The sequence below is a fragment of the Mastigoproctus giganteus genome, chromosome 12 (assembly GCF_048544385.1).
Source record: "Mastigoproctus giganteus isolate SK-2022 chromosome 12, ASM4854438v1, whole genome shotgun sequence".
NCBI classification, from domain to species: domain Eukaryota; kingdom Metazoa; phylum Arthropoda; class Arachnida; order Uropygi; family Thelyphonidae; genus Mastigoproctus; species Mastigoproctus giganteus.
Window position 1 is genome coordinate 50,200,531 of NC_143586.1, and position 19,340 is coordinate 50,219,870.

General features: G+C 35.1%; 1 protein-coding gene across 1 annotated transcript; it reads left to right on the top strand.

The window, feature by feature from the left end:
- On the top strand, window positions 1–10,981 carry LOC150077037 (cytochrome P450 2J4-like). The gene is made up of 8 exons (XM_090385763.1): window positions 1–221; window positions 1,162–1,289; window positions 3,026–3,132; window positions 3,438–3,739; window positions 7,866–7,984; window positions 8,500–8,755; window positions 9,140–9,327; window positions 10,803–10,981. The coding sequence occupies exons 1-8, from the start codon at window positions 40–42 to the stop codon at window positions 10,979–10,981; spliced, it is 1,461 nt and encodes a 486-aa protein (XP_090241889.1). The 5' UTR covers window positions 1–39.
- The last annotated feature ends 8,359 nt before the right edge of the window (window positions 10,982–19,340 follow it).

The following is a 19,340-nucleotide window of genomic DNA, read 5'->3' on the forward strand; positions in this document are numbered from 1 at the left end:
GTGGCTCGAAAGATGAATTAAGTCAGTGCGAGTATAAGGATGCTTCTTGTTTGCACCGTCTTTGTGTTGATCGCGTTTGGAGTGCATTTTCTTCTTCGAAAACACAAGAAGTTACCTCCAGGTCCTGCAGGGCTTCCTCTTTTAGGATATCTGCCATTTCTAGGAACCCAGCCATTTTATACACTCGATCGATTAAGATGGAAATATGGTCCAGTTTTCAGGTGAGATAATAACCACAATATTACTTTCACTCCCCGTATTACGTTTCAAATGACTTTAAAAGACTTCGAAAAGACTTTATATAGGATCAGTTCTGCAAGAATTTTTGCTGTATCCTGTATCATAAATCTCCAAACGTTTTATATGTACTTATTTATTAAACACGTTAACCTATATGAGCAATTCGTCTATTTTTTTACTATGTTCTTCCGTCTGTCCATCTGCATGTAATAACTAGGCTTCTAGTAGATTTCATGAAATTTTAAACTTGGGCTTTTTGAAAATATTTGAAGAGACTTTCCAAATTTCATTAAAATCAGAACAATAGAAATCCGGCAATTATTATTTCTTTGTCCATCCGTCTGCATATAATAAATCGACTCTCTGTGGATGGATTTTCATTAAATTTCATATTTCGCTGTTTCAGAACTACTTGTCCAACCATACCATTAAACTCGGTGTAATTACAAAAAAATACCATAAAAAATTGAGTGAGCAACCACGTGAACGTGCTATGTAAGATTGCTGAATTTTGATGCTAAAAATAAATAAATAATAAATAATAAAATAATGGAAGATTCCACCGAATGGAGAAGGCACCAGTTCGAATCACATTATTGAGGACCTCCCTTCCCAGTCACATACAATGGTGAATTGGTTGGATTAGACATGAGATTCTTAAAAGTGAAATATTGTGTACAACATTTCTTAAACAACAATTGAACATGTACCAAAATTTTTTTAAAAATTCGAAAACAACTTGGCGAAGTCTGGACAGACAGATGGATAGGCAGGCTCAGTAAAAATATCTTTCTCTTTCTCTCTCCTCTATCATTCATGCGAGTGTTTTTATTTTATCACTACTAAAACACTATACTTTTAAAAACAACGAGCTCTTGTATATGCAATTACAATCACTGCATGTTTAACTTCTCCCAACAGCCTGTACCTTGGTCGCCGTCTGGTTGTGGTTCTTGGCAACTATGCTGCTGTCAAAGAGGGGTTAAGTAACGAATCTGTACTAAGCCGTCCGCCAAACCCCCCCAATCACCTGTTGCCGGATAGCGTCAGTAAGTATTTTGGGGATGTTTAGATTCAAATAAGAATCTCCATTTCGAAAGAAAATAAACTACTGGAGGTTAAAAATTATCAATAAACTTTTTTTTGTTAAAAATAAACTTTAATTTAATACTTCGCTGAAAATATCCTTCGTCAAATAATTTTAATGAAAAATAATATTTTAAAAAAATTTATTTTAAACGCAATTTAAAAATAAATTTTGCCTCTTTTTTTATAAGCTTTAATTTTAATTGAAATTTTAATTAAAAATACGCAGAACTTTTAAACTATGCTTTAAAAATAAAGCTTTAAACTACATTCCTTCAAATATATTTTATAATTTTTTAAATATTATTAATTATATTTAAAATTGTATTCCTTTAAAATGTGCCTTTCAAATTAAACTGTAAAATCGCATTAAACATAATTTTTTTGAAGAAATTCATCAAAAAATTTAATATTTAAAGTTACATTTGAAATGATTACAAAATGTTTAATTTTAATTCAAAAATTTATTTAAAAATTATATCCGAAGATTTTTAAAAATTGCACTCTTTAAAAAATTACGTTTTTCTTTTTTATATTATTGATTTTTAATTTTATTTAAAATTTATTTAATATTTTATAACCTTTAAAATTTGCTTTTAAAATTAAACTTTAAAATCGCATTAAAATTTGAACTTTAAAATTGCATTAAAACTTATAAACTTTAGCAATTTGCTTTAATAATTTTAATAACCACCTGTAATTCCACCTGTTTTGGCCTGTAAGGTACGCGCCCATCTCAGAACAAAGAAACACAGTGGGTGACTTTTATTTATTATTCTCTGCCATATTTCCTATTCCAGCCATTTTTGTGATATTTCTAAACCAGCCATTGCTCTAAAAGATATCTTTGAAGACCTGTCAATTCTCATGAAGCATCTGTCATTCTAGAGAAATTTAAACATTAGTTTCTATCACCCACATTTTTTTCAAATATAAATGATTGAGAAACAATCCTGCAATGTCCGGTGTCAAAAAGATTGATTCCCACCTGTTTCTTCCTAAAAAAAAAGAAAAAAGGGTCGATCGAACCCCAAATGCTCAAGGGACATACAGAAGCAAACATCGTTTATTCGGAGAAAACAATGTCTCTACTTTCTTCGAGAGAAGAGGTAAAGTACTTCACAATGTATCAGAGTAAGCTGCTTATATTTGCCATACCATCACAGAGAAAAAATTCGACCATCTGAAGCAGTAGTTTTCCCCACTGTAAAGACATCGATAGATCAATATCTATTCGTAGCGCTCCCAAGAATCTCTTGATGCAATTCCAATGAATCTCCTCGTGTGTCTGTTAAAAGAATAAATCTGGCAGTAATGACCTTTTTTTGGGATTTAGAGATCTTTAAGTTTTCTGATTTATCGCAATCGCAGTGTTTTTTTGAGGTCAAAACGGACACCAGAGTTGAAAATAATTATGATAATTGGTTGCCTCGGATTTTGGTTTATACAATACATAAACGAGGCGAATTCATTGAATTAGACAGCAAATCGGATCTTGGCATCAAAGGGGAACATCCCCAAAGTAAGAAAAAAGCATTCCTTTTTCTATTTCCTATCTTGTAAGCTTCTCCTTGGTTGATCTGGGGAAAATGATCTCTTCTTTCAGTAAAGAAACAGATTTCTACATTTATTTTTACCCGTAGAATAATTTAATTTTAAATACTCCATTAAATTGTTTACAATCTTATCTCCGTTACAGATTTCAGTGTTATCAGTGGATATCCATGGAAAGAACAGAGAAATTTTGCCTTACGTCTTCTCAAAGACTTGGGATTAGGAAAATCACGGATGGAACAGCTAATACAGGTTTGTGGTCTGTTCAATCGTGGATTTATTATTAGATATTTAATTCGGTATTGAAATAGGACATTCTGATTTAGAGATTTCTTTAACATTCAGAGCTAAAAGATTAAGGAATAAATTTTAAAAATTACTTAAGATGATTATTAACTAAATTACAACAAAAAATAATTAACTATTAAGACATTTAAAAGAAGTAACTTATAAATCAATAAAGTAAGTTTTATTTTTAAAAATTAAAAACAAGTTTTATTCAAAAAATAAAACTAAGTTTTACTTCAAAAATAATAATAATTTGTTTGAATATCTAGGAAGAAGTTCGGCATTTTTTGGATAAGATGGAGGAGTCTCGTGGGGCTCCTTGTGACGTCCGACGCTTTGTCACACCCAGCGTGTCCAATAACATCGCTACCATGCTGTTCGGAAGGCGGATGGACTTCAATGAGCCATCAAGACTAATGCTGGATGAAATGTTGAGGATTATTACCTTGTTCTTCCGTCCCACAAGGATCCACGCATACTTTCCTTGGATTAGGAAATATCTAGCGATGTTCAAAATCGGAGGTTATGATACGCTGGAGAGTGAGTTGTCAAAATTAGCCCAGTTTCTTGAGTAAGTGAAGAAGATCATATTTGAACTCACATAATAATTAATGCTTTTTCAAAACAGAGTGTATTCAAATAAGCATGGATCTCTTAGAAGTCCATTTTACATTGTTTCAGCAATCTAACTGGTCCATATTGTTTTCGGGCCAGTTTAGCCCTAACAAAATGATTTTCTTTAAAAAAAAAATTAACTCTACACTGCATTATTCAAAAATAGTTAGTTTCAACAACACAATAAAGTTAAAATTTTCAGTGTTCTTTAATTATTATTGATGCACAGAATTATATAGCTAAATGTTATTCAGGTAACATACTATTTGTAAAAATAAACAAATATATCGACATAAACAACACTGAAAAGTAATGGAATGCTTGTTTGATCGGCTATATGCAAAGTAGACGATTTCTTCCGGTAAGTGGAAAAGCATCTATGGTTATAAGGTACCATGTTAACTGTGATTTGAGGTATATGTGCGTGAAAGAGTTTTTAATCCAACTGGATGAAAAGCCACTTGACTTTAAGAACTAATTGCTTCATTTGGCAGAAAAAAAGTCACATAATATTTCAAACTCCAGCAACCTTTGCCAGAGATTGCTCGACATCTCTACGCTCACCAGTCTATGTTGACTGCATCCCGTGATTTTTGGATTTGGTGCGTTAGAGGTCGAGCCGGTAGCAAACGTTGTATCAGAAAGTAATATTTCAGTAATGTGAGGCTACTGTGTTGTTCTGAATTTTCAAAGTTTCCTTTGAGAATTACGGTTTTCATCCAACCAAACAGTGCAATAAAATTTTTCTTAAATTAATTTGAAAATTCAAAACTTGCAAATGGATGCCCCCTTCAACTCTTTTTTCCCCAGTAATTTCCTTTTGTGATAACGCGATGATTAAAATTAATCCCGTATTAAAATCAACATCCAACGCAGCATTTATGCCGAAAAGTTCCAGAGGTGAACAGCACCATCAACGCTTCCCGACTCCATTCTCCCAGAAGACGACCTATTTTCACCATCTTTTACGGAAGCCAAAGAAACCTGTGCGATAATCACGCTCGTTAATCAAAGCCGAAGTTGTCCCAAGGTTACAAACTGATACAAAACTGGAAGAGACCTTCAGAAACTAAAACTGCTGCCACCGATGAACTTAAAATTGACTGAGGATTTCACAGTTCTCTGATCCGTGAAAGATAAGCGGAGCGTATCCACACGACACTGCGCATCCTTTTGAAGGCGGTAAAACCTTCCCCTGGAAATTCCCTTTTGTCGAAATTGCCAATAAATAATTGCTTTTCTTCTTATCGTCTAGACGAAGTTTTTGGAGAGTTCATTTACCTTACACTGCCATTGTATGCGAGAGTTTCATTTAAGAGTATTGGCTTTCGGATGGGTCATTTAACCACCGTGCTTAACTATGAGACAGTTTAGTAATAATGCTAATACTATGGAGGTTGTTCTTCACCTGTCAGTCAACTTTTTGATGGATATAAAATGGAAACATGAAGTGCAGTTCACTCTCCTGTTTAAGGTTAGTATTAGCCATATGATGCATGGAAGCTACAGGCTTCCGCTGCACAGTCCAGAAAAAAAAAAAAAAAAGACAAAAAAATAGTAGATAAGAAAGCACAAAATATGCGCTTCCCTCCTCACGTAGGTAACCATCCATTTACCCTTTCAAAAATTTCATCAAGTTATACATTTGAGAATGTTCCGGAACGTTCCAGAATATTGTTGAACTCTATTTTGTATGTAAGGTCCGAGATCAAAATAATGTACGGGCTCCAAAGATTTCTTGTAGCTCATGTTCAAGGACATTAACAGGTTGGTTTAGAGATAGTCATAAATCGATGGCTTTTGCTCTTCCATTGATATCGCGGGAACCTCGAGATCACAAACGATTGTTACTTTTGGATGAGCAATATTACCTGTTTTTTTGGGAAATCCAAGCATAAAGTAAAGTATCCCAACATACCTTCTGCTCTAAGGCTGGTCCTAACGATGATACAATGCCAGTGCTAAAGTCACCAGAAACTTATGGACTTGATTGATTCAGGATCGGAAAAGGAGTCTCCAAAAGATTCAGAACCCTGAACGAGTACAGATCTAGACTTTTCAACTCTTGATACTGCAAGGCCGCTTCTAATCACTCAGGCAGAGCCCGCGTGGATAGCACAGTCGGTAGGATCGCCGTCCTTCCCACACCGGGTGGAAAAGACCTGAGTTCGTATCTCTTCGATTACGGAAGGAATTTTTGTGGACCTTTTGCACAGCGTGGCTGAGTTAGTCAGTCTCATGCGAGGGTAGCGTGGTTTTTTTCTCCCGGGAACTCAGGTTTCTCGTCCAGAAAACAGAAAATCGACCTCAGAACTCATGCAATATGCCGACAATATACACGGAGCAACATGGTCTTTGTCGCAGATGCTCCTAAAATCCAATAAAAAACAACACCAACAACTCATGGTTTGGGTTTGGACCTCTCCAAACCCAAGGCTCAATTACTAGGATCACGCTTCAGCAGTGGAGTCTTCTTGAAAAAGGTGTCAAGGTGTCTTTTTATAGGAAGAGGCAGTCTAATATAAAGATCTATTACTCTGTGTATGGTGTATTGTAACAATCTCCTGGAATTAAATGGAGGCTCTTCATTTATTCATTCAAGGTCAGTTTTAAAGCAGTTTTACTCCATAATGGAAATAAGTATCCGTTTATACCATTGGCCCATGCAGTTCACATGAAGGAAATGTACGAGAACCTATATGTTCTTTTGAAAAAAAAATATGGTATCCAGAATACAAATAGAATATCTGCAGACCTAAAAGTTTGTGCTTTGCTGACTGGGTTGAAAGGAGGATATACTAAATACTGCTGCTTTTTATTCGAGTGTGACAGCAGAGCGAAGGATTGCCACTACAAGGTAAAAAAAATGGCCAGACCGTTTAGAAACTATACCAGGCCGAAAAATGTAGCACATTCCCCTTTGGTGGATAAGTCAAAACTCTATTTACCTCTATTGCACATCAAGCTAGGTTTGGTAAAAATATTTGTTAAAGTGATGGACAAAAAACGAGAGGGATTTTCCTCTTTGAGGCAAACGTTTCCTGGAATCAGTGAGGCTAAGATAAAAGAGGGAATTTTTGTGTGTCTTAAAATCAAACTGCTGTTCCAAAATGAGGAATTCACACAAAAATTAAATGCTACATATATAAGAGCCTGAAAATTAAATACTACATATATAAGAGCCTGGAAGGCATTCGAAAACATCTGTCGGGACTTCTTACACAATGAGAAATCACAAAATTACAGTGAAATTGTGGATGAGTTAGTCAAATGGGAAAAGGACACCAGAGGAAATGGAGTCCAAATATATTGGCAGACTACTGTTGGAATCTCGCTATAGACCAATTCACTCGGCCACGGTTTTAAACAGCCCATAAAAATTCAGCTTTGATGGGTTTCAAACTCAGGCCTTTCCACAAAGTGTGGAAGGACAGCGAACATAACCACTGTGTTACCATAAAGGTGCTTCCAGTGTAAACTAAAATATAAAAAAAAAATCTATATAATGAAATTTCAGATTCTTGTCAACCCGATCTGTCACTGTATTTATTCCCGATAATTGAGAAAAAATGGCCTAAGTTTCTCATTAGGTCGCCAAAAACTCTCCAATAACAACTATTACTAATTCTTTTTACAATGTCCCTTAGTGGAGAACAATATATTGTCTCATGGCAAATTTTTGTGGTTCCAACTATTACTGGTTGGATTTATGTAAAAAAAAAACATCTTACAAATATAGCGCATCATTTAAACATATGATGTGTGACACAGGGCGATGGATTTGTTTAAATCTGAGGATGTTTAAAAGACAATATAAATAATTAATACAATTAAAAAGTATAAAAAATATTAAATTTTGTAATGCACGATGATATCCTATTGAAATATTAAAAGGAAACAATTTCTATAGGTCATCGTCTTCAGAAATTGGGCAATGGGTGGAACTTTTTTTTCTTCTTTTAACGTGCACGAGGTTCAATTCATGCGATTTCTTCTTTACACAAGGTTCAGTTCACGTTATTATTTTCTGAGATAGCTATTCAAGGTAAGAAGAAAATTATCCTATCGTGTTTTCATTTCAGACTAGAAATTGACAGCCATCTCGGTACTTTGGATAAAGTAAACATCAGGGACTACATTGATGGGTATTTGGTAAAAATGATGGACAGCAACAACCAAGATGAAATCACTACCTTTTCTCGTAAGTGTATTTTATTTTATTTGTGAGTGCAGGTATGTGCAAGTGTGCGTATGAATTGCCCTACTATAAATATCCGGACACCTCCATATCTACAAATAACCGTCACTCCCAAGCACAGTTTTACATTGGTCTACGGTCCAAAAACAGGGGACCTGAAGGTATTCTGAGCCGTTTCGTTGAAATGTCACGTACAGTAAGTGACACACATTTATCATTCCGCGCTGGAAGTCTGTTAACTCCATCGATCGTAGAATCCTGCTTCCACAATCGTACTACTGTCGTCTCGAAGGTTTATGACAAGATTTATTGTTGTGTCTGACACGGGGTACTCGGTGGGATGCAACCAACTATCAAGAGGGGTGTCCGGATCTTAATTGTAGGGCAGTGTACGTTTCAATTTACTTCATGTACTGGTATAACATGACTAATTAAGGTTTTTCTTTAATTAAGTATCGATAATATTTCACAAACAAATATAGTTCTTATTCTAATGATTGATTTTGTTTTATTTCTAGGGAAAATGTTGAAGGGGAATATACAGTCACTGCTTGGTGCCGGAAGTACTCCAGCACGCGTTACCATAGAGTGGGCCCTTTTAACTTTGGCAGCATATCCGGAAGTACAAGCAAAAGCTCAGAAGGAAATCGATAGTTTTGTAGGCAGAAACAGATTACCGTGTTGGGCAGATCATCCTCACTTACCTTACACTCAGGCAGTAATTGCCGAAGTGCAAAGATGGAAGACAGTGATCCCCATCAGCATGCTCAGATGGTAGGATTGTATTATTATCGTGGCATTCTTATTCCTCAGCTTACAATTTTATGTAGCATTGTATACATTTATGGTGTTGATAATTTAATTTCTGTGCCTCATATGTAAAAATGTAATGTTTCCACTTTTCTTAAACCGAGAAAACAATAATGCTGCTGCAAACCATCCTGGACTTGGATTGGCATCGATTTCCATCAGCCAGCCACATTGAGCTATCCGTTATGCAAGTTTTAAACTATATTTATTTAGAAAATGTTCCTATGATCTTTGCAATTTATGTTAACTGCAATATTTTTTTTTTTAAATCAGAATTTGAAACATTTATTATAGAAATTTCAATGAAATGCCACATTTTAACACTAAAACGTGCCTCTTATGTTTCAGTACTTCACAAGACACCACCATTATGAATTATACGATACCAAAAGGTGCAACGGTTATGACCAATCTCTGGGCAGTGCATCGGGACCCTGAATACTGGAAGAGTCCAGAAAAATTTCTTCCAGAACGCTTCCTCGACGAAACAGGATCTAAAATAATCAAGCCAGAAGGGTTCATACCATTTTCGTACGGTAAGTAATGGAGAAGTATTGTGATGTTATATTAATTTTATTCTTCAATAAATAACAGAACATTCTAAGACATGTTTTGAGGGAACAGTTTGAGTTAAGTTTTTCTTGCTAAATATTTGACTTGTGTCAGTTATTTCAATGTCACATAGGAGGCTATTGGGAACAGGCACCCAGCCTTGTCACTGTATATCACTTATTTGAGAGTAAATTCATTTATCATTTATTTGAAATTGCTTGATCGGTGGTCTCATTATTAATGAGTCCACCAATCAAGAGGCATTTAATTTAATCTTTATCACTTGTCTAATGATAAATCCGAACATGACATCAGAATACGATTTTAAGTTCAGACACGTGCTAATCTATTATATCACACTGGATAGATTTTTCTCTCTTTAAAGTGTTAAGTTTTATTATGTTTCTGTTAAATGATTCGCTAAGATCTTTTAACACAAATCCCTTGCTTGAGTGTCTGAATTAAGTTACACTTTTTGAAAGTTTTAATGAAGTCCACACTGGATAAGTGATACATTTCTTGAAAGATATTGGTCCTGTAAGTTTAGGTTTAGTCAGTGCATACGGTCTCTCGCTGTCATTTCCAAGGCCCTAAAAGCTGATAGTGTTGGTGGGAATCATCCTCTGTAGGCATGGCTGTTGAAGGTTGAGCCTATCAACCTTTCTTTTGCTGCTTGGAAGTACGATGACTGGTGATGTCTATTCTGGCAATGAGAAGTTTAACTAGAATTACAATGTTCGGTTTGTTTAGAATCATCTTCCATGGTGCCCAATGGAGACTAAAGGAGCGTCACTTGAAATGGTAAATGGGTTTTGGAATACGTTAAATAAGTTGCTGAGCTGGATTGGCGGAGCTGTTGGCCAGATGACACATCGAAAAACAGTGCAACCAGGGCGGCCCACCTGTAAATATACGGAGTGAAGAGTTTTGGATTTATATTATTTTTTTTTTTTTTTTCACTCCAAGAAGTTTCTAATGTGCTCTTCAAAAGACAGCCAAGACTGTGTTCTTTCTTGTTTCTAAATGATGGACGGAATAGTGACATTTGTTCCAAATAGGGACAAGGTCACGCTGGTTGGCAGTTTCTGATTGATGCTCCACATAGGTGGATGAATTATTTTCTTCTATATTTTTATAGGCGAATGTTCTCCGCTTTGTTGGACGTTTTGATAAACTGCCAACGATTCCACCTTTGAAAGAAACGCTTTGCGTATTCAGAGGTGAAGTTACTCATGCAATATGCAAACGATGCGCATTTCTTTCCGATTCAAATGAGTCTTATAATGATATCCTTCCATAAAAGATTTGAAAGAATTCCATCAAAGACATACTCTAGTTTTCTGAATGTAGTTTTCGACACCTCTCAAAATAGTTCAACCCTTTCACTTCTTAGTAGGTATTTAAAATTTCTCATGCAGACTTTCTGTGAATAATATAAAATTGCTTTTTTCTCTTTCAGGCAAGCGAGGATGTCCTGGCGAAACCTTGGCTATCGTGGAGATATTCCTCTACTTGACCGCGATGTTGCATCGCTTTGATATTCGCCTACCCCCAAACACGCCTTCTCACTTCGAAAAAGATATTGGAATTGTGCAGTTAGCTAAACCCTACAAACTATGTCTCATTGTCCGACAATAGCTGTATAATAGTTAGCACCTAACGCAAAATTTTCATTAAAAGTTCGTAAACAAGAGTTTGTTACACTGGAAGGATAAAAAAAAAGAGGCAACACCTAAAAAAACTTGGAAAATGATTACTGTATTTAAAAGTCTTACACTGGCAATAAAATTATTGCCAGTGGAAGACTGGGCGCCCGGAAAACCCGGTTATAAACAAATCCGTGTTATTTACAAACAAATTAAATCTCTAACGCATTTAGTAACGCAGAATATCATCGATTATAAGGATGAAACTGTTTATATTTTCAATGTCTGACATTTCGAGCACCACCAGAGACATATAGTACTTTTTTGAGAGTTTTAATAAAGTCCACACTGGACAAGTTGGTATATTCAATATCAATGTTAAACTTCAGTTGCCGCCTCTCAGCTCATCTGCCTAACTTTTCCAGACCATGTTGCAGTAGTGTACTGTCATTAACAACCCAACCAACCTTCGTATTGTCTGAAAACTTGGACATTAAGTCTGATATATCTTCATCAATATCATTGATAAATATACAAAACAACAATGGGCCTTACACCGACCCCTGGGGGACTCCACTAATAATATTAGTCCAAGAAGGGCAGTTTTAATTTATTACCACTACTGTCTTCTTCCACTTAACCATCCCTTTATCCATATCAGTAACTTTCCCTTAATGTCACACTGCTTCAATTTTTAGAACAGACTATTATGTGCAACAATATCAAAAGTTTCCTTAAATCCAAGTATATGATTTCAAAATTATTCTTTGCATCCAGTTCCTTTGTAACTACATCACAGTATCCAATCAAATTGGTCAGACAAGACTTCCCCTTAACAAACCCATGCTATGTCTGAATATTACTGAAGTCTTGTCTAGATGATTCTTCAATGCTTCTTTAATCAATGACTCCATTATTTTTTCTTGGAACATAAGTTAAATTGACAAGTCTGTAATTACTCGTGCCACCCTTTGATCCCTTTTGTGAACTGGGGATACATTTGCATATCTCCAGTCCGTAGGGACTTCCCCTGAGTCCAAGGATGCTCTCATAATTACGGCTAAGGGTTTACTTACTTCCTTTACCGCCTCTTTTAATATAACTGGATATATCTCATCCATCCCACTTGCCTTTCTTATGTTTAACTTCAACAATTTCTCCTCCACTTTGCTCTCAGTTATTACAAAATCATTTAGCTCCCTGCTGGAATTTGCTAAGCTTCTGTCTTCCACTTCCGTACAGAATTTCTCATGTGTGAATGTAGATGCAAAATACTCATTCAGTTTGTCAGCTACCTGAAAAGGATCATCAACAGTCGAACCATCAATATCAAGTGGACCAACCTGATTCATCCCTTCCTTCTTGAGTTTGCTTAAATAAAGTAGTGTTTGCCGGGTTTTATTTATTTATTTATTTATTACAGATGACATAGTAAATTGGCTTTGTTTTAAGGTGGTGGTGAGCTGATCTGCCAAATCTCTTTTAGCAGGTCTTTTTGAAAGTTTAAATCTTCCCTCATAACTCAAGTCAACAATGAACTAGATGATTATCCTAATTAATCGGTCACAGACCCCCCTTTTAACGAATTTTGTCGTTAAATGGGAGATTATGACCCCTCATTGCCTTTTTAAATTTTTACATACAGATCTACTACAGATATTTAAATTTATTGCATACGAATAAGCCAGATCCATTTTTTTGCCACGCAATGATTTGCTTTAATCAGTGAGATCACTGTTCAGTGTAGTCTCAAAAATTCTTGCTTTTATTGCTATTTCAAAATTATTTGATAATACTGTAATGTATTGTATAATTTATTTAATTATTTAAACTACTTTGTACATACGATTGTATATTCAAGCATTGCATGCATTTTATTATTGTTTTATTAAACAAAATTTATTTATTATTTATTAGTTTTTTTTAAATATAAGGATTTAAGCAATTATTCGGAGAAATTTTTTAAAAAATATTTTTGAAATGAGCTTCAGTGGGTTCGATAATTTATTGTACTACTTTTGTTGGCAGGACCGCGCAATGCTGTCCGGGGTTCATGGTTAGTTTTCGCCCCCCCCCTTTCTTTTGTTATAGCATTAATATTAGTATTGGAAAGACCGAATAATGCAAAGAGAACCTTTTTCAGTATCAGCCAAAAAAAAAAATAAATAAATAAAATATATATATATATATTATAAAATTTTTAAAATTCTGATTCTCTCTCTCAGGGTAATTCAGAAATCTTTTTCTGTTTTTTTTTGGCTGGTGCAGCAAAAGCCTCAGTCTTCCTTGCACCATATGACTAATAATAATAATAATATTAATAATAATAATAATCTGCAGGTATCGGTGATATCAACTTTTGCATTTTTTTGCATCAACATAACAAAATTGAATAACATCAACCCCACCCCCCCCCCGTGAAATAGTTCTTTCCCGGTATAGAACGTTAAGTTAAAACTCTATTACTGTTATTAATTACCCTTCTCACATTAAATTTTCCTCCCGGGATAAAAATTCTGGATTCCACAATGTTAAAATATCATTTTGATGAGACGAATGAGGCAAATTGAATTTATATCAAATAACATCACGCAAAATAAACTTTTATCTAAATAATTTTTTATCAACAAGAATTCTAAGCCCCTTATAGATCCATACATATACAAAAACAAAATTATCAACCATAAGTTCAAATTATTCAAATCTACAGGTTTATTAATTTTAATCAGCAAACCGATGGAGGCTCCAATCTTTATCCTATTATTGACAGTTCTGAAGAACTGCAAGCATCTGACTTCAAACTATCTCTTCCTCGATGGTAGCGGGGTCTCTGTTTTGACTTCTTCTTTTCTTGCTAAATTGCCAACAGTTTGTAAAACTCCACTCACCTGGCTAACAACTAAATCAGTTATTCTGTGAAGTATATCGGAAAGGTCATTAAGCAGAGATGACCTTTCTTCACCCTGAGAAGACACTACTTGCAAGAAGACAATCGGCAACAACTGGATCATGGCCATCTCGTATACGCATGCAGTAAAATGCACTACTACTTTGCTGAATACTTTGACTGGTGAAACTTTCCTCAAATGAGTTTATATATTAGGAGTCAGAGCACTTATAATGCCAATAACTCATTGTGTACATGTCAAAGCTTTTCACAGCAGTTGTTTTTCAAGGAAACTCCACAAGAAATCGGTTGTATGTTGGTTAGCTTATTTTAAGCCTTTTCCAGAAAACAGTGACATAATTTCAAACATTTACACACAAGAATAGCAGTGACATCTAGTGACACGTTTTTGAAACAGAATTAAATATGGAAAGAAATTTGGATACTAGAAAATAATTTGATTTTCTGGTATCCAAATGTAATGCTTCATTTAAATTTGTAATGCTTCATTTAAAACAAAATAACGTTACATTAAGAATTTTAAACTAAAAAGTTGTTTTACTTTAAATGAAGTGGATTTTTAATTATGATTGTTGGTTATTGCTTATTTTTAATGGAATACCGAATTTCAATACAGTTTTAAAAATATAATTTACTTAGTAAATTGAAATTGGAATTGGACATAAAACTACATCAAGGATCAACAAAACATACTTTCATTTTATGTATATAGAGAAAAGTTAAGGAGCTTGGATACAGTGGAATGGAAACTGATCTTACAATCTTCCCAGAGACTAACAGAAAATTCTCTGAAAATTAAAAAAAAAAAAAAAAAAAAGATTTTGAAAACGATCCCATTTTTTTTCTAAATATGAGAAAGAGATATCCATGTATACAGGGTGTTTCAAAATATGTGCGCCATACTTTCAGGACCTGAAAACAGTAGCAAAATTACCATTCTGCCCCTCCTCCCGCCTCCCAACGAGATTCGCAAACGCTGCCCCGTATTTTTTAACCACCGTGCCAAACTGACCGTCCAAGCCTGCCCGAGCCTTCCAGCTCCCAACGGTGGCGGACCTAGCAGGGATGATAGTTGCATCCTGAAAACAAAAAAAGAATTTAAAAAAATTACATTAACACGTATCGGATTCTGAACAGTTATGGAGCTATGGTTGTTTGAATTTTTAAAAAGTTATGGAGTTTTATAAATATGGAGTTAAATAAATATGAATTTCTACTTGTCCAATTCTAATGAAATTTAGGTCATTCGAAGAATAGTTCAAAAGAATAGTTTTCGAGTCACTTAAAATTTCATGAAAATCCGTTCCCTGTGGGAGGGAGGAGATGAGTTGTTGCATGCGGGCAGACAAACAGACAGACAGATGGATAGATTAAAAACAATAAATGTCCAGAAAAATAAAGCTGATGCACTTGTTCAAATTGGTTTGGAAGAAAGGAGAGGAATTACTGATACAATTTCAGAGAACAATGGAAATTCAACAAAAATTGAACGCCTGTGTGATAAGAAATGGAGTGAATCTGGATAGAGTCAAAGAATTTTAGAGTGGTTTTTGAGAATCATCTCGGGTATGGGAACAATATTGCGTGGTATGGCAAATTAGAGATTTGTACAGAGTTGGCTACTAAGAAGAAAAATCACACCTAAAACTCTTCGACTCGATCCAGATTCGAATTTTGAATCTGTATATTGAATTAATGCTTATCATTTTTAGAATTAATGCTTATCATTTTTAGAATTAATGCTTATCATTTCACTTAATAGAAAGAGTATCTTACCACTTCTTAGATTTGAAGAAAATGAAACAAATCGTACGGTAGATAGTTTGAGACGTTGTATTGTACTTAGGGGAGTCATCATAGGATGCCAATTAGCAATGAACCTGTTAGTGCCATGCAAAAGAACTACAACACCCTATGCACAAGGACGATACTTAGGGTGCTGCACGACATCAGATTTTACGGAAGAGCTACAGCACGCAAATAAAACATGATGGTACTCAATGGAAACTTCGACTTGCCTGGTACACAACCCATCGCAATTGGCTCGTGGACCAGTTAAAGAGCTGTTATGAAGAGTCGAATAAAGATATACGGTTTTCCGATCCGATGGCAGTGTTTGTGTGGCAGATGCCAGGAAAACGGTATCTACCAGAGTGTGTTGGGCTTGGACCATTGGTCGTCCTTGCTGGAACAATGAAGTACATTGCAATTCTCGACAATTCCGTTCTTCTCATACTGTGGCAACAGTAAAGCAATTTTTTTAGTGTTTCAGTAAGAAAATGTACCATGTCATTCTGCTTAGCTTGTAGCAACTTGTTTTGAAAACCTGGGCGTGCACAAGTTTTACTGGCTCCATAGCTCCGACCTCTAAATTGGCTGCTTTATTGAAGGAGGAATGGATCCAAATTCCGCCTTCCTGTTATCAAAAATTGGATCGGAGCCTGCGTATAAATAAGGTCAAAGGCAGGCTGACATGCTATTAAATACTGCATCAATAAAAGCCTCTTTGAAACATGCAGACATCCAGTTACTTTTGGAACTATAGTGTACGTGATAAGGTCTAGCTTTCTCTGCATTACACCTAAAAAGGAAAATGAATATCTGGTCAGCGATATCTGCTCTGGCAATGTTTATTTAGTACTATTGCAATAATTTTACGTACAAATGGCTGATTACGTCACATACGTGTCCCGAAGAAGTTGAAAGGGAATAAATGCCTGTATTTATGCAGAAATACGTACCAACAATAGCTTTGACCATCTGAGTAAACTATGTTGTGCGTATATTTGTAGCAGTGTTTTGCATTGAATGGTATACGTATGACATCTCTCAGAATACGGCTGTCCACATTAGTTATGTAAATTTTTACTGAACTATTGACGCAGTTGTGAGTCGTGTATTATCTAACGAGAAAGAAATGTCAACTTCGTTATGGATGACGCTCACCTGCATCCTCTAGAGACTTCCCAAGTGGTGTTTTCATTTGCCATCAGAATGGGGCATTATATCTTTCCCAGAACTAAAAAATATATATTAACTAGAAAAGAGAATAGTACTGGGAAGCCTGTTATCTTGTAATGATTGATGTGGTACTTGATCTTCTGCTGGAAGCCTTGTATTTGATTTATTTAGGTTAGCTCTCTATTATTTTTTTTTTCAATTTTTTTCTTTGTATTTATTTCGTTATGCATTCCATACGTGGAATTTAAGCAAAAGACTTCATCTAAACTGTAACTGTAAAATAAATTATCGAATTGATATCACAAAAAGCTGTTTAAAAAATTGTTTTTTGTGATGTCAAGCGCTCCAGCTCTACAACGAGTGGCCTCGACATTGCACTGCTTTAAAGAAACCATCCAAGCTTATATTAGAAAATAAAGTTTATTTTCTGTAAATGACACGGGTTTCTTGTATTGCCTCAGTCTTGCAATACTTCAAACAGCACTTCACTATCACAACAGATAAGTGGCCCTGGAAGCAGTACAATACCGAAGCAACTCATTGTAAAGGTGAAGAGCGATTCGTGAAAGTTTCACACAAGGTAGGAAAACATAATAGAATCCACATCTATTTTCCAAATTTATGAATAAGAGACAACGAATTATGTGAACAGAGCCAAATCACGTGTCAAACAAATCATGAACAGACTGTGGCATTTTATAGAAGAATGGACAGCTGGAGATAACAAGATAAAGACTTTTATTTTTCATTATGCAAATAAGGGATGCTCCATTTCCACGATGCGATGGGTTGTGCCACAAAATGTACAGTACATGAAAGAAATACCATTACATTGAATGATGATTCCATGATGTTGCCACTGTTTATTACCAGTGTGGATTCATCATAAGGACCGGGATGGGAATGAAGTGCTCACCGTGTCCACCGGAGTCAGTCTGACTTAACAGTTTAGCCAAAAGACCTGCTGCTAGGAGTCGAACTAATCTCTTACTTCCAAGGTATGCTGTTGCTTCTTGGATCAAGATGGCGCTGTTTATTAATAGCATCAAGAAGACGTAAACAACCTTTTTATTATACATCTTTGGTAATAAAGATTTATTTATCTTAAGAGGATATATCTGAAAAACAACGGGTTGGTAATCAGAATATGAGTGAAACATAGTTTATTATTCGTTTATAAAAACCAAAAATGCATGAAGATAATAGACACATTGCATACAATATAACAAATTAATAAATCTAAAGGTGGATGAAAGACTTAAAAGTTGCACCGCAGCTCTAATGATTACATGATGGTACTTACCTACATCCACTGTTATGAAAGAAGTGGTTCACACTCCTTTAATTTGGCCTTATATACTCTCATGAAAAGTATTAAATAGATACCGTTATACTATGCATAACATCCTTGTCACCGTGATCTTCCTCCATTTGTTCCTATTCTTGGTGAATTAATGGTATTTTCCTTCCTCGTAAACTTAACCTTGGAGAGGATGACGAATCAAATAACATCCGGGAAGTTATGGACATTAAATTTTACAAACTATCAACGAAGTCCAGCAGCACAAGTGGCCCGAAGATACGCGAAAATTATAAAATTAGGGAAAAATTATTTCTCCTTCCTATCTTACATCCTGCTTAGGGAAGCATGCACTCCTCAGTGTCTATGGTTACTTTCAAATGACCTTCTTTTTTCGTTCAAAAGAATCTTATGCTCGAGTACTCCTAAAGTATATATTGGATCAACTCTTTCTCCTAAGCTATAAATAGAGATGTTAAATCAAGGGTGGATAACAGAGGTAATGAGCCAGAACTAAAGTTGAAATTGTTGTTTATGATGCATCTTTGGATATCATAAGATCCTGATTGGGATCTCGGATTTCATATTCACTTCCTTTGATAATTTGAATAGTTAAGAGATAGGGCAAAGTATTTACGAAAAGGCAACTAATTAAGTGAAAGTAAAATTAAAACACATACACAAATTATGTACGCTCATCAATGCATCTGTAATACGCAAGAAATTCATAGTGAAAGAACTCGGCAAACCATGGAAGAAATTAAACAAATCAGATAAGGTACGCAGCTCATTCAGGCGCCTTAGAAAATAGTAATAAATCATGATTTATAACAAAAAATAGCAAAAATCAACGACTTTTATACGTTAACTGGGAAAATTTCGTTTCTGGGCATCCGTCACATTGTCCATTCATTCCTCCAACCAGCACATGGCAACAAACATATTATCCAGTGCTTCAGCTACAATATACTGTATGAAAAAAATAATAATTGCCGGATTTCTATTTGTCCGATTTTAATTAAATTTAGGAAGGGAAGGCCTAGAAAAATCGCACTGAAAGACAGAAATAATAATAATAATAATAATTCATGAAAATTCATCTACTGAGAATCAAGTATTACATGTGGACGGACAGACAGAGAGAGAGAGAAATAATAATTACAGGATTTCTATGGAGTCGAT